The following is a 14,931-nucleotide window of genomic DNA, read 5'->3' as shown; positions in this document are numbered from 1 at the left end:
AAAACCACACGATGAAGTGCTGTTCCCAAGATCACTTGGGTATAACTTCCAAGGAGCAGTGAGAATTCTGATTCCATTGCACTAGGTCCTCTTTTCACTGCCCAAAAACATGTAGTTGTCTTGCCAGGTCCCTTGCAAGGCTCCCTTCTGAAGAGCATTCTCTAGGCTCAGACTAGATAGGACTATAGTCAAGCACAAGGAGTTATGTGCCTGGTAACTTTGGGGGTGGCAGGAGATCTGAGGCTCTCTTCATTTTTAAAGAATTCCAGAGATGTGATAATGCTACATCATTAAAATAATTACGGATATGAAAACTACAAACCAATATGGGAGAATATATGAACTGATGCAAAGTAAGCAGATTCAAGAAAATTATACATATTAACTCTAAAAGTGAAAGTAGAAACAATTATAGCAACAAAAGTTAGCATGAAATGCTGTTTAATGATAATAACCAACCTCAGCACCAAAGAATAAGGATGGAAATGTACTTCCCTCCCTTCTTCTCAGAGGTCAGGATTATGGTCATGGAACATTGTATATGCTTGGCTTTTGTTGCTATATTGGTTAATTTGTCTGAAATGTGTTTTTCCCCTTCTTTCTCTTTTATTCTTTGTTCTAAGTATATTAGTAACTTCCCTGACCCTTGGCTTCTACTGCCTGAAAGCCAATAGATTATATTTCCCCCAAGGAATGAGGCTTTGGGGTGTCTAGTTGCTGCCAATAGTTCAAGATACCAAATATTTTCCCTCAATTTTAAGGGTTCCCTCCACCCCTGTCTCATTTAAGTATTTAACAATCAAAGTAGCCGTTACAAAAGAATATTTATTTCAAAGCTATAGCAAGAATGTAAAAATGCCCTTCCCAATAACTGGGTGACATAATGCCTCCCTTCTTCTCTCACCTCAGTTTCTGGGCAGGGAGATTAGATTCCTGGATAGCACTGTCCTGCTCCAAAGCCAAGCCCTCCCCCCTGCTGCTTTGTTAGGCCGGCAGCAGTTTCCCTGTCCAGGGTCTCAGCCACCTATGCCTGAGATATGTCAACCAAAACAAACCCCACACCTGATTCTCATGGCTAAGGAGCCTGAAAAGAAAAGGGGAGAGACAGCCCTTCCCCACAGTCTCCTCTGTGCAGGTGTCATACTGTGAGTGAACAGCACCTTCCCTTCTAGATACTTCCCCAATGCATTCTGGTGGTTTTGGAGACGTGACCTGGTCCAACTACAAGCCCAAGGGGAAGAAGCTGCTCCCATTTGTATGGTCGGCAACAGGGCAATCTTCTCCCAGATGTGGGTCTCTGCCATCTCCTGCACGTGCCTCCATCCTGGATGATCTCAGCATGAGTAAAACCCAGTTAACTGAGAAAGCGCTACTTTTCTGACTAGAAGAGAAGAAATAATGGCAATAAAAGAGATGGAAAAGTAAAACATTTTGTTTTAAGAATCACAGAATTGTGGTGTGGGAAGGGCCTCCATCTAGTCATCTCACCATCCAGTCAAAGCCAGGCCAGAGCAGGAATCTCTTCAATATGAACCTCAACAAGCAGCCAGTCAGGGTATGCTTAGACTCCTCCAGTGACTGGGAATTCACCCCCTCCTAAGCACTTGTCCCATTTTCAGGGAGCTTTGTCGAGATCAAATGTAAACATTTAAAACTCTTTATACTCTGGTCTCTCCTTCTCACACAATCCTTCCCTCCTCGCAAAGTGTGATTGAGCCATATTGCACAATTAGCCTTCTGCACATAGGATCCACATATGGGCTTTTGCACCGGTTTTCCTCTGTCCCTCCAATGCATTTTCTCCTCTTGGAGACGCAAAGTTTTTGTTCAATAGCTATTTTCTATTTAGAGCCTTTTCCCATATGCTCTCCTCCCCCATTAGCTGCTAGTAGGCTGTTCTACCTTCCATTAGTCTGTGTGTGTGTGTGTGTGTGTGTGTGTGTGTGTCCTATTGTCTCCCCATTGAACTATAGGAAACATTGAGAGATAGTGTCTCATTTTTACCATTATATACCAGTACTTAGCATTGCTCAATATTTAATAAATGTTTTTAAGTAATTAGAAAAGTATTCATTATAATGAGCTGAAATCTGTTTCCTTATTACTTCTAGTTGGAAAGGGGGAATTTTGGTTCCCTGTCTTCTCTCTTCTGACACTTCTACCACCCTCCTCAGACCCTGGACTATTACTGTGTTGCCTGCTGATTGGTTTTCTAGTCTCATTCCCCATTCAGCTATCAAATTCATCTTTCTAAAACACAGATCTGACTATATTACCTGCCTATTTCACAAACACGAGCAGCTCCCTGTGGTCCACAGGATTAAATATAAAATCCTCTGCTTGGCTCTTAAACCTCTTCACAACTTGGGAGCTTCTACTTTTCCACTCTTCTTATTCCTTGAATCCTCCTGTGTAACCAGTGACACTGGAACTCTCTACTCTGGAACTCTCTTTCTTGGTCTCTCTCTGTCTTTCTCTTTCTCTGTCTCTCTCTTTATCTGTCTCTCTGTTTCTGTATCTTTCTCTGCCTCTATCTCTGTTTCTATTTGTCTCTATCTCTGTTTGTCTCTGTCTCTGTGTCTCTCTCTCAGTCTCTGTCTCTCTGTGTCTCTTCTGTACTTCTTGGTTTTCCTGGCTTCTTTCAAGTCCTGGCTAAAATCACATTTTCTGTAGGAAGATTTTCCTCATTTCCCTTAATGCTGATGCCTCCAACATATTACCTCCAACATATCTTCTCTCTGTGTGTGTGTGTGTCTTGTATGCATTCTTATTTTATATTATTTTGTTTGTATATAGGTGTTTCCATGTACTCTTCATTCCTTCCTTCCTCCCTTGCGTTAGACTCCAAACTTCTTGAGGATAGGGGCTATCTTTTGTTTTTCTTTGTATCCCCAGAACTTAGTACACTGCTTGACACAATAAGTACATAGCAAATACTAATTAACTGATCACTGATGCTTGATAAATTTTTTCTTGGTCTTTACTCCCAAGATGCTTAGCATTTGAAAGGAGAAAAAAAAGGAACAAAGGACTAATATTGCTGTGGATGCATGAACTTTTTGTCTTGGGATACTGAACATGAGGGTAGTGGACTGAATGGCCTCTGGATCTGTGGAACTTCCAACTCCATGATCTAGGTCCTTTGAAAATCCATGAGCAATGTCAAACTTCTTAAAGAACAAGAAATTCATCATCTTTGAAGTCAGTTCTTACCTTGTATATATCCAGCAGTCAGCACAAGATAATATGATTCTTAGGTCCTTAATGAACATTTTGTAGAGTTGAAATAAAGAAAATCCTTTTGCTAGGAGTCCCTGAACATGGATGGAGGGGAAATTACATCATTGTATTCACTAACTCTTGAGTGAAATTTAGCATTTATTTATTATTTAAAATTATTTAAATTATTTAAAATATTATTCTGAGAGAGTGACCACACTCTTCATCAGACCGCCAAAAAGTTTAAAAACTCCTGACCTAGACATTTGTCATATCACTGAGAGATTTCTATCCTAACAGTGAATTACCGTTATGCACTTGGTTAATGTGACTTTGATTGCTGCAGTGAATTAAGGCCCATAATATTCACCTCAACCACAGAATTTTAAATTGCTAGAATTGATAAAGTAAGGAACTACTTTACTTATTTTTCAGATAAATTTAAAATGGTATCCTTTACCTAGATAGTATCCTTCACATATACTCTTTCACTTGGTCAATAAAAGTCATCTCTCCTCTCTCCTCCCTTTATTGAAATTACAATGGATATTCTTTTTTTTTTTAATTGTGTCCTTTAAAACTGGACAGTGAAAATGCTTGCTGTCTACTCCATTTCCTTCTCTTTCCCTTCTCCCTCCCCTTTTTCCTACTTGCAGTTCTCCTTTCACTATTCTACTGAACTTCTCTACTTCCTCCTACTTCTCTCCTTCCAGACAGATCTTTGATCAGGAAATTTTCCAGCAGTCAGCTCCAAGAGTTACCGTCTTGGATGCTATAGCTAAAAAGCCTAGTAAGAGGTTCCTCCTCAGAAGATAAAAAGCAAAAGAGAAGGGATGAGGAGAGGAAGAAGGGAAGCTAGTAAGGAAGGAGAGTTAGAGAATGAAATAAAAGGGCAGAGGAAGGAGAGAGAGAGAGAGAGAGAGAGAGAGAGAGAGAGAGAGAGAGAGAGAGAGAGACAGAGAGAGAGAGACAGAGAGAGAGAGACAGAGAGACAGAGAGAGAGAGAGAGAGAGAGAGAGAGAGAGAGAGAGAGAGAGAGAGAGAGAGACAGAGAGACAGAGAGACAGAGACAGAGAGACAGACAGAGAGAGAGAGAGAGAGAGAGAGAGAGAGAGAGAGAGAGAGAGAGAGAGGAAGGACAGAGAAGGGAGTAGAATGTAATTTGAATATTGAACCAAATGACCCCAATTAATCAAAAGTACTTCCTGAAAAGTGGGACAAAAAAACCCATTATTTTTTATACATGAGCTTTTCCATGAAAAGACTGTAATAATGTTTAAGCATGAGTTTTGGAGGAGTAAAGCAAGTCAAAGGGCAGGGAGAACTCTACAGACAAACATTGCCTACTTCTTCATTTTCCCCAAGGCTGTCCCTGGCAGGGGTGGGAGCTGTGGGGCTCCTAAACAACAAGAAAGATGAGGTCATGCTTCTGCTGACCTTACAAACAAGATCTCCAGAAGACTCCTTCCCCTTCTGCCTCAGTCAAAACTAGCTGGAGCCAGGCTCCCTGATCCAGCTTCCAAGGATATTGTTGAAGCAAGGTTCTAAGCCTCTTGCCATAAGGGGAGTGGAAAAGTGAGAGAGATCATCTCCCAGGAGCTTTGCTGCACCTCCATGAGACAGTGGCCCCAGTTCTGAAAATGTGCGATTTTTGTTTGGCCATAAAACTGTCTACCCAGCTGGAATTGGGTTACCCAACAGAACTACAGGATGCTAGAACTGTCAAGGGACTTCGAGCTCATCTAACCCTCATTTCACAGATGAGGAAACAGACTCCAAGTGCTTGGTGAATTGCTTAATAACAAGTTAGTGGCAGAGCTGGGATGTGGCCCCTGTTTGGGCCTTTTCTTCTTTATTTTGGTGTGAGTAGCTCAGCAGTGCATGCAGACAGGTGGGGCCTTAGAAGCAAGCTCAGATGCAAACTGGCCTTATTTCAGCTCCCCCTGGATCTCTCACTGGTTTCAAGGAACCAAGTAACAGTGTATTCAGCATCCTGGCCTTGTGGGGAAAACTTCTGTCTCTGTGTCTCTCTCTTTCTCAGTCTCTGTCTCTCTGTGTCTCTTCTGTACTTCTTGGTTTTCCTGGCTTCTTTCAAGTCCTGGCTAAAATCACATTTTCTGTAGGAAGACTTTCCTCATTTCCCTTAATGCTGATGCCTCCAACATATTACCTCCAACATATCTTCTGTGTGTGTGTGTGTCTAACTTTGTTTGTATATAGGTGTTTCCATGTACATGCTTCTGGTCATGTTTGGTCTACTTAACAGCTAACTAACCTTGGACATGACCTTTCATCTCCAATCTTCCGTTTCCTCTGCTCAATAAAATCTGAACTATAATATTTGTACTGACTCTCATTGGGAGGTTTACTATAAGCTATGTATGTTCATTTGCATCTGTATTAATATAAGCAATATTTTAATACTTGTAAAATTAATATTTAAAACATTTACTAGCCCACAAAGTGCTGTGCATGTGTGTACTTGTAGATTCATATATATGTGAAGACAGAGAAAATATATAAATACACATATACACATATTTGTGTCTAATAGTAACCATCTCTAAGGTAGGGAGGGGGGGGAAAGGAAGAAAAAAATTTACATGATAATTATCATGTTTAAAGGGAGTGTCCAGCTATACATAATAGATTTGCACTTTTGTGAGCAATTATCTTTTTAAAGTTATGCTTTATTATAAAAAAGCTTGTTTTATTCCATAAATTAAAAATAAGATAAATAAAAACTTTTTAAAATAAATTAATATTAACTTATATGGCCAATCAAAGCTCATTTTAATATTGTGACAAATTTTGAACAATCCATCTTTAAAATCAAAATGATAGTTTAATTCCATTTATCCAATTCACTCAATTATATATAATTTATAAAGACTATGAAGATATAGCCTCAAAGTTCATTGAAAGTTCCTTGAGGGCAGGGACAATGTGTTACTTCATATCTTCAGAAGATGTCTAGCATATATAAAAGTGTTTTGCATATATACAAGTTGCTCATAAATATTGAATTGGATTATATGTCTCCTACCCTGTTCAGATAGAAATATGAGCTGATCACCTGTATATCGGATTTTCTACCCTGTGATTGCCAAGTGTATTTTCTGGTATCTTCTCTATTTTCATGATTTACTGATTGATCATCAAAGATGGCTACAATGGATGCTCGTTTATGTTTTAACACAATCCATTCCATGCTTAACTGGAGATTTGAAAACTCAGACTTTCATTTTCATCGATCAGGACATATAACAGTAAAAATAAGAAAGACAAATGAAGGCAAAAAATAAAAAGCAGAAGTGCGACCTTCAGCATCAGGTTTCATTCTCTGGGGAAATAAAGGCTGCTTCTACAGGTGCTCAGCAGAGGAGTTGGTTTAAGAAGGCTGGCTGACTCTTTCTCAAAGTGATTTAATTGAAATTTTGCTTTCTGTCTCTCTCTTTCTAGGCCCAATCTTGTAATGGCATTCAGACCAGCAAGTTCCTTCTTACCCTTTATTTCTTTAAAAAATAATGTATATTGATATATGGTTTTTGTGTCACCTTCATTTCTCAATACATCCCATCCTCCTGTCTTACCAGAAAGTCATATCTCGTAACAAAGAATCAAAAAGAAAGAGGGGAGGGAAGAGAAGCTGTTCAGAAAAATTATGCAATACAACAACCAAGTGTGTATTTCAGCAATTTAATCCAATGAGCATTAGAGTACCTTTAAAGTGTCCAGCAAGCACTCCATTCTAGATGTTGGAGATACACTTGCCTCAGAAGTCTCTCCCCTAGAGGAACTTATTAATTACTTCTCCTTAACATTTTATGTTTTTGTTTTTTTTTTCCATTGAAAGAGCATCTTGATAAATTTCAAACACAGTTTCAGGACTTTGTATTATTCCCTCAAAACCGCATGAAAGTAATCTTTTTTTTTCCCTTTAATTGGAGTAGAGCGGGACAGAACTCAAGACTAAGTTCAAAAATGGTTAGCTTAGCAATTTTAAGTTGTCGGTCCTTTCTATTGCTCATAACCTAGGGAGCCAACAGGGGATCCACCCTCAGAAACGCCACTGTGCTCCTGAACTTCTGGTTGAACAAGAAATGAGGCAGTTTGGATATGACTAAGCAAGGCTGTCTGAGCTTCCAAATTTCCTTGAAGAGAATTAGAAACTCTTAGAGAAGATTTCCCCTCATTTTCTTCTCTGTTATTCAATTCAATACAATTCCTCTTCCACCCATCCTTTAATTCCAGAAACAGGTTCTAAGGGAAGATAATGAATATATATTAAACATACACACACACACACACACACACACACACACACACACTCATCACCAAAAGAGGAGAGCCCTCTATCTCAGTAGTAAGTGTAAGATGTTCTTAGTCAAAGCTATGCAAAGCAGGTGTGTAGGGGAAAATAATTGTAAGAAATTTCCTCAACTGTAAAATGAGGGGGCTGGACCTGAAGACCTTCCAGATCTTTATGGTTCTAGGTCTCAAGGCAAAATACCCCCAAATGGAAAAGAGGCTGTAGTTCCCCTTACTTCTCCCCAACATTTTTTGAAACTAAATCATCCTCCCCTCTCTGCAAAAAAGTTGGGAACAGGGATCTCAATGACTTTTTCACTCCTTCAGAAGGAATAAAATGAAGTGTGATTTTCAATCCTTCTTCTCTGTAATTCCATCCCCTTCCACCTCCAGTCCTGCTTCAGAACTAGGAGGGACTGGCTCAACCCTCCTCAGATCCTGCTATATGAGGTTCCCCATTTCAGTTTCCAGGCAAACAAAGTAGCATCCCCCAGTCCCTCCCTCTCACTTTGCAGTCCAGCTCTCAGTGGGGTAGTTGGCACAGGTGGTAGAAACTAAAATCAAATGGAGGCAGAAGTGGGGCCTTGTCTTGGCCCAAGTGCTTGTAGATTGGATTTAATTCTGGTGAACAGGTGCCCATCCTCGAACAAAGAAATAAAAGTATCCTCAAACGAAAACCCCTTTCCTTGGGGGAACTCGAGATTTCTTTGGGGACATATAGTGGAATTTTGTGTTTGAAACATACTATATTTTCACCACCACCCCTTTTTAATATGACTTTTCTTGCACCTGATAAATGTGGAAATATGTTTAGAAGAATTGCACTTGTTTAACCTATATTGTATTATTAGCTGTCTAGGGAAAGGGGGGAGGAAGGGAGAGAGAAAAATCTGGGACCCAAGGTTTTGCAAAGTGAATGTTGAAAACTATTTTTAGATGTATTTTGAAAATAAAAAGGTATTATTTAAAAAAAAAATTAAAGAGACATACAGCTAGCAATCGGTAGTTCAATCTATTTCTATCCAGATACAAGAGGAAAAACAAAATCTCTTCACCGCCGGCATAATCTTATCTCACTGCCTGCAAGCCAGCAGGAAAACCCCTAATTTATCATAAAACAGATGGGAGGCAATTCAATTCAAATGCTTCTCCTGGGCTCTGGCTCTATAAGCTACTCCTGTTACCGGTCCCAATCGCCGCTAATTGTTTATATTTGTTGTTTGGTGTTATATCTAGAAAGTTTAATTTGGCTTAGGGGAAGATCAGAGCAGTGTCATCTGCATAGAAAAGGGCACTTCTAAAAACCCAGCCCAACCCCAGCCGCGCTGCTCTCTCAGGGCCCTTCAGTTAGGGCTACTAGTTACTCAGGGAACTCGTGCCCGTGGGATTTTTCTGAGCGGCGGACTGGTTCCCCGCTGAAAGGTGAGGGAGTCGGGTCCGCCTGCCCACACCTTTCTGCTGCGGCACTAGAGCGGCCCCTCCGCTGCCTCCTGCAGTTCCCCTCCTCGGTGTCCGCGGCCGGAAGCGATGGGCAGCGGAGACATCCCAGGCTCTGGCTACGAATCTCAGTGAGAGGGAGGGCGGCGGGCGGGAATTTGCATGCCCAATCAGTTTCAGAATGGAAGTTTACACAATGCCCGGAGAGTGGGCAAGGCTGCTGAGATCACATGACGGTGTAGCAACGTGAAACTCGCCTGTGCGCTCCTGCCAGTCTGACTTCTCCCGCAGTGGGAGCTCCGGAGCCGCTGTGCCGGGCTACACCGCCCGGGCGCAGCCCCGCACTGGGCTCTCCGGGACGCTTCCTAGCGGTGTCCGAGGTTGCCCCAGAGGGGCTCTGGTCCGCCTGGTCTGTAGGAAGAGAAACAGGGAAATGGAGAGGCTTAACAGGATAGCTGTGCCAGCCGGGCAGAAGCTCAGGTGAGTTTCCGAGCGTCCAATTCTTCATTTTTGATACTCAATTCTTGTCATCTAAAGACGATGACAACTCCCGTAGGGAAAAGATAGTTTTTATCTCTACTTATTTGTTGCTGTTTTCCCTTTCCCCTTTTGCTCTTTCTCTCTTTTCTTTCTATTTTCTTCCGTTTTTTTTTTTTTACCAGTTTTTTCTTCTTTACCTATCAAAAAAAAAAAAACAAAAACCCCAACAACAACAACAAAACCATGTTGTTTTCTTCCTACCCATCTTTTTTCCACGTTGTTTTCTTTCTTTTTCCATCCTCCATATCTGTATTTTCTTCCTACCTATCTTTTAAAAATGTTTATGTTGTTTTCTTCCTTCGCCCCCCCCCCTTTCTATGTATCATGTTACTTTCTTCCCCCATCTTCTTCTCTATTGATAATGATTTCTTTTCATATTTGTTCAGATGGATCTGCTAAGTGGCTTTCGGTCCACAGTCACTTTAAGAGCAAAGGTAGACAGGACAAAGTGAAAACTAAAGAGACTTGGACATTTTTCAAGAGCTACTTTTCATACTCTCTCATCCCAAGAAATTCTCAGAGGCTTTGGCTCATTGATTTTATTTTTATAACGATCCTAATTCTGTGGCTAGATTGTGTTCTTTGGTGGATGGGTTCAGCTACGTATACATTTGACACGTGGGTTGGGATGGCAGAGGCTGCTGGCTGAATGGATTTGGCATCATGAAAATCTGGAATCAAGTCTATTTATGAAATTTACCAGGCTTGTGATCCTGTGCGAGTCCTCTATCCTCCATGCAAATTCTGGATGGGTTGCCATCTTTTCATTACAGGCTCGTTCCATATTCATGCATTTTAGGATTACATGTAGTTTTCCCTCCATAACACCAGTTTAACTAAAATCAGGGAGCCAAAATCTTGTTGTAGTGTTTGGTTTTTTAAAAAGTCTAAATGTAATCAAATAAATTCTAAATGTAATCAAATAAATTTGATCAAAAGAGGTCTCATAAAAGAAAAATGTTTCTAAACTGTAGAAAAGACAATTCCAAGCTTTGGTTTTAAAGGCTTTTATATAAGAATGTTCTAACATCAACAAAATTCACTAATTATTGCTTGCAGTTCAGAGAGAGACATTTTAAGGAGGGGTGTGTTCTATCAAATTTCACATGGGATTTTAGGACAAAATTACATATTAGGAATTGTCCTCTCCTCATCTTAGGGATGCTCTGGTCTATACAATATAGTCATTGCTAAAGATCATGGCAATTCAATAAAACTAGATTACTCTGCAGCCCTTAGGACTATGGAGGGCCTTTATGTCTCTGTCTCTCTCTCTTTTTTTTTTTTTTTTTTTTTTTTTTTTTTTTTTTTGAGGCTAGGGTTAAGTGACTTGCCCAGGGTCACACAGCTAGGAAGTGTTAAGTGTCTGAGAACAGATTTGAACTCGGGTCCTCCTGAATTCAAGGCTGGTGCTCTACCCACTGCGCCACCTAGCTGCCCCCTTTTATGTCTCTTACTACTGATTCAGGTAATGACAGTAATTCAGTTAATTCAAGTAATTACTGAAAACCTACTATAGGCTAATAGAATGCTACATTGAAGGTAGAAGGAAGAAAAAGAAGTTAAAAAGTAGAGGGTCTGTAGATCCTGTTCTCTCAAGGAATTTAACATCTAATAAAAGAGACAAGCCATACATAAATAGATTAAATCAGACAGGAGTAGATTAAATGCAAATGTGAGTGTTACAGACCCCAAATCCTGGCAGGACTCCAATGTTTGGAATGGACTAAGAAATTTTGAGAAGACTTCCTGAAGGTGGTGATTGAGCTGAATATTAAGGGACAAGTAGGATTCAGATAGAAAAGAGGAAGAGAGAATTCTGGGAACTAGAAAGAAAAAATGGACAGAGGCATAGACATGAAGTGTTTACAGGAAAATAAGATCCTTTAACTTTTCCAAAAAATTCTAGCTAGGGAATAGTAGGAGACAAGGTTGACTAGATAGATAGGAACAAATTACAAAAAGTCTTAAAAGACAATAAAGAACTTGGACTTTACCTTTAGGTCAGTCCTTCCCAGACTGTATGGGCTGCAAAATACTGAGAAGCTATTAATTATCAGATACCCCCTCCCCATGTGTGAACACTAAGCACTGTTATATCATTTTGGATATTCGTAATCAATAGGTGCTAATAGTAATATGTGGATCCATGGCAATGTTTTGCTACACAACTGGGTTGTGGTTCACAACTGCTGTATACAATAGGTTGTTGAGCAGTGGAGAGATTAATCTGGAAGGAAGCACGTGAGTTATAGCCATCAATTAGTGGGTTTTTTCCAGTGACTCAGATAAGAGACTAAGTAAAAGGCATTAAATCTCTACCATTTTTTGCTCTACTTTCCCCTTCAAATACAAGATCCAGTCTGATTACAGAGTGGAGAAAGGAAGATATGTTATTATAGATAACAAAGTATAGTAAATGATAATTCTATTGTGAATAATACATAAAATGGACTTGGCCTGAATTTTTCACTTAGAAGACCACTTTAGATATTAGGGGTCTTTATAGTAAGACTACAAATGACACTCACCAAAAAAATAAAACTGGGAGGGGAAATCATCATAACAATACCTTCTATTAAACAGATACATATTGTACATGATAGAAATATGGCCACTTGTCATTAAATAAACATGCTACTTAATGTGCTTTACATATTTTCATGTTATTTGAAACTGATTTTTACATTTTTTTTTGCTGAATTAAGAACCAATTAAGTTGTGTTATATATTTCATTATATTTATCATATCTGTTCCTTTCCACGTAAGTTGTCAAGCAAGAAAATGGTGCAGATAAAATATTGAGCCAATTAAATGATATTTCTACTTTTGGAGGCCATATGGAGCAACTTTAAAGAGTTGGTTTTCAATGTCATTGTGAATTAGGGAAAACTGATGGCCTTTTCATTTTATAAACAAGAAAATTATAGGATGGAGACAATACAAGGTTTGCTCAATTTTCATAGGTTCTAGTTGATCAGTAATTCAGGGTAAATAATGCAAGAATTCTGGGCTAGCACTGGCACCTAATTTTGTTATACCAGTTTTTGAAACACCCAGATTACTCTGGGGTTCAAGTGAAGTAGGTGAGGGAAAGGCAGAGAATTGCAACTTTAAAAGTATTACGTGAATTTCAGTTATAATAAAGTGATTACTCTAAATGAAAATGAAGTCAATAGCCTCTATAAGGGATTCTTTTCACTTTTAATATTTGTTTATAGTTAACAAATAACTTTTTTGCTTAGAAATGTGAGATTTCTTCTATTAAACACTACCCCGCTAAGTCAACGATCTAAAATAATTCCAAAAGACTTATGATGGAAAATGCTATCCACATCCAGAGAAAGAACTATGGAGTCTGAATGCCGATGAGAGCATAGTGTTTTCACTTTTTTGGTTGTTTTTTCTTTCTTGTGGTTTTTCCCTCTTATGATTTTTCTTCCACAACATGACTAATGTGGAAATATGTTTAAAATTATTTTACATGTATAACATGTATCAGATTGCTTGCTGGCTTGAATAGGGGGAGGGGAGAGGGAGGGAGAAAAATTTGGAACTCAAAATCTTATAAAAATAGGAAACTATCTTTACATGTAATTGAAAAAAATTGGGGGTGGGGTGGGGAGATGAGGTGCTACTTTGCTAGCATGTGGTGGTAAAAAAAAAAATTAAAAGGCATTAGCAAAATGTTTTGCTAGGTTTTTTTTAGAAGCTAGAAGATCTTATAGATGTTAACAATAGTGAATAGTGGTAGATATGCCATCTCATGGGTGTATTTAGCAAAGCTAAAAAGATACAGGAGAAGATATAGGAGAAAAGGCACAAAGGAATTGGGACTCCTATAAGGCTCTAGTGTGGATGACAGAAATTTGAGGTGAAAAGAGCTTTGGAGCTTTCTTGGGCAGCTTTTGTACCAGGAGGGAAACTTCCCCAATGGAAAAAATCTGGGGCCATGCCATCATCTCCAGGGACACATGGTGACAGGTGAACAGGCAGATCCACTTTGTTTCACCCCTCAAGGACATATTTATCCCTGAACACAAAACAAAGATATTTATACATACTACAAAAAGTCAGTACAGGCACAGAGAAGGCATGATGGTGAGCCAATAAATAGGTATTTCCCTTCCAGGTTAATTCAACATATCAAAAAAAAAAAAATAGAACTAGTATTCAGTGTGATTTATAATTAATAATTTTATGGTATGATGAACTATGAATTATTGTAGATATGTTTAGTTAAAAACTCAAATGGGCTGTACATTCAAGGCGTGGCTGGATTTTTCTTGATCTTATTACCTCATAAAAATATAAGGAAATCTAATATAATTATTAAAAGTTACTTGAAGGAAATATACATAAATAAAGAAAAATCCATGGAAAAGGATATTTTTATTTTCAAAAAGCTTTTGACAAGGGTCTACGCCAAAGTGACTTAAAAAGAAAAGAAAGCTGAAGTATTATATAGCATAAGGGAAATAATTCTTCCTGGTTAGGAACTAGTGTAGATCAGAAACAGATTAGGAATCAGTAATCACTAGTTTCCCTGAAGAAATATAACTCATGAAATCCAATCACCTCACAACCAATAGTATGGCCTAACTTCTTTCACTTTGGCAAAAGTGATCCGGAAGAGAGAGTTTAATGGCCTCTAACTCTGCAGATAAGCCTTCTTAAGTAATGAAAGTGATTGGGTCAACAAAGGACAAACTTCAGGAAGCTCCCACCGGACAGGGCCCAGACCAGAAAATGGCCCGGGAGCCTCCCCTTGAGCAAATACAAGGTCACAAGTTTAGAGTGAAAGTGTTTAAGCCAGAACCATTGTAGATTGTTGCCTAAAGAGGAGTAATCATTCCAGACAGCACTTCATACTCCTTAAAAGGAAGTAATCTTCTTATAAAATAATTTTTATTATTAAACCTTTTATTTAAAAACTGAATATTGCCCATCAGTACAGCCCATTAACCTTGCTTGGTAATTATTGACATTTAAAATTTCAACCAAAAGTATGACTTTTTATTCACTTCCTCAAAATGTTCCCATCATAATTCTTTGTTCATTTTCAGTCCCTTTTTTTCTTTTTACATAGTTTATGTGTCCTCCATTTTTGTGGTTAATAATAGTTAACAGTTTTTTGTTTTTTGTTTTTTTTAAATACTGAGTATGTGTTAAGCACTGTGCTAAATGCTAAAAATACACATACAAGCAGAAAGAAAGATAGTCTCTGCTCTTTAAAAGCTTACAATCTAATACTGGAGGATTTTTAATATATATATCAAGACAAAAATGAGTCGGGGAGGGGAATCTCAAGGGAGCAGAAGAGAGAAAGTGAGACACAATCTGGAGAGGAATGACGACATAGAGGACCTGGATGCTCTCCTTAAAAAGGGGTGGAGGCCATTGCACTGGTGGGCACTACCCAT

General features: G+C 38.9%; 1 protein-coding gene across 3 annotated transcripts in view; it reads left to right on the top strand.

Moving 5' to 3' along the window:
- BLNK (B cell linker) overlaps positions 1-14,931 on the top strand; it is a 124,865-nt gene that overhangs the window by 27,291 nt on the left and 82,643 nt on the right. The window contains exon 1 of one of the 3 annotated variants that reach the window (XM_074295949.1): positions 9,196-9,447. The exons of 1 other annotated variant lie outside the window; for it this stretch is intronic. In XM_074295949.1, coding sequence (XP_074152050.1) covers positions 9,401-9,447 — 47 coding nt within the window. In that variant the 5' untranslated portion in view covers positions 9,196-9,400. Of the gene's footprint in view, positions 1-9,195; positions 9,448-14,931 lie in introns of those variants that run through there. One more of the 3 variants, XM_074295952.1, reaches the window with a different exon arrangement.

Source organism: Sminthopsis crassicaudata, chromosome 2 (genome assembly GCF_048593235.1).
Source record: "Sminthopsis crassicaudata isolate SCR6 chromosome 2, ASM4859323v1, whole genome shotgun sequence".
Taxonomy (NCBI): Eukaryota; Metazoa; Chordata; class Mammalia; order Dasyuromorphia; family Dasyuridae; genus Sminthopsis; species Sminthopsis crassicaudata.
The sequence above is the reverse complement of the archived record's forward strand: the minus strand, read 5'-3'. Positions and strand labels throughout refer to the sequence as shown.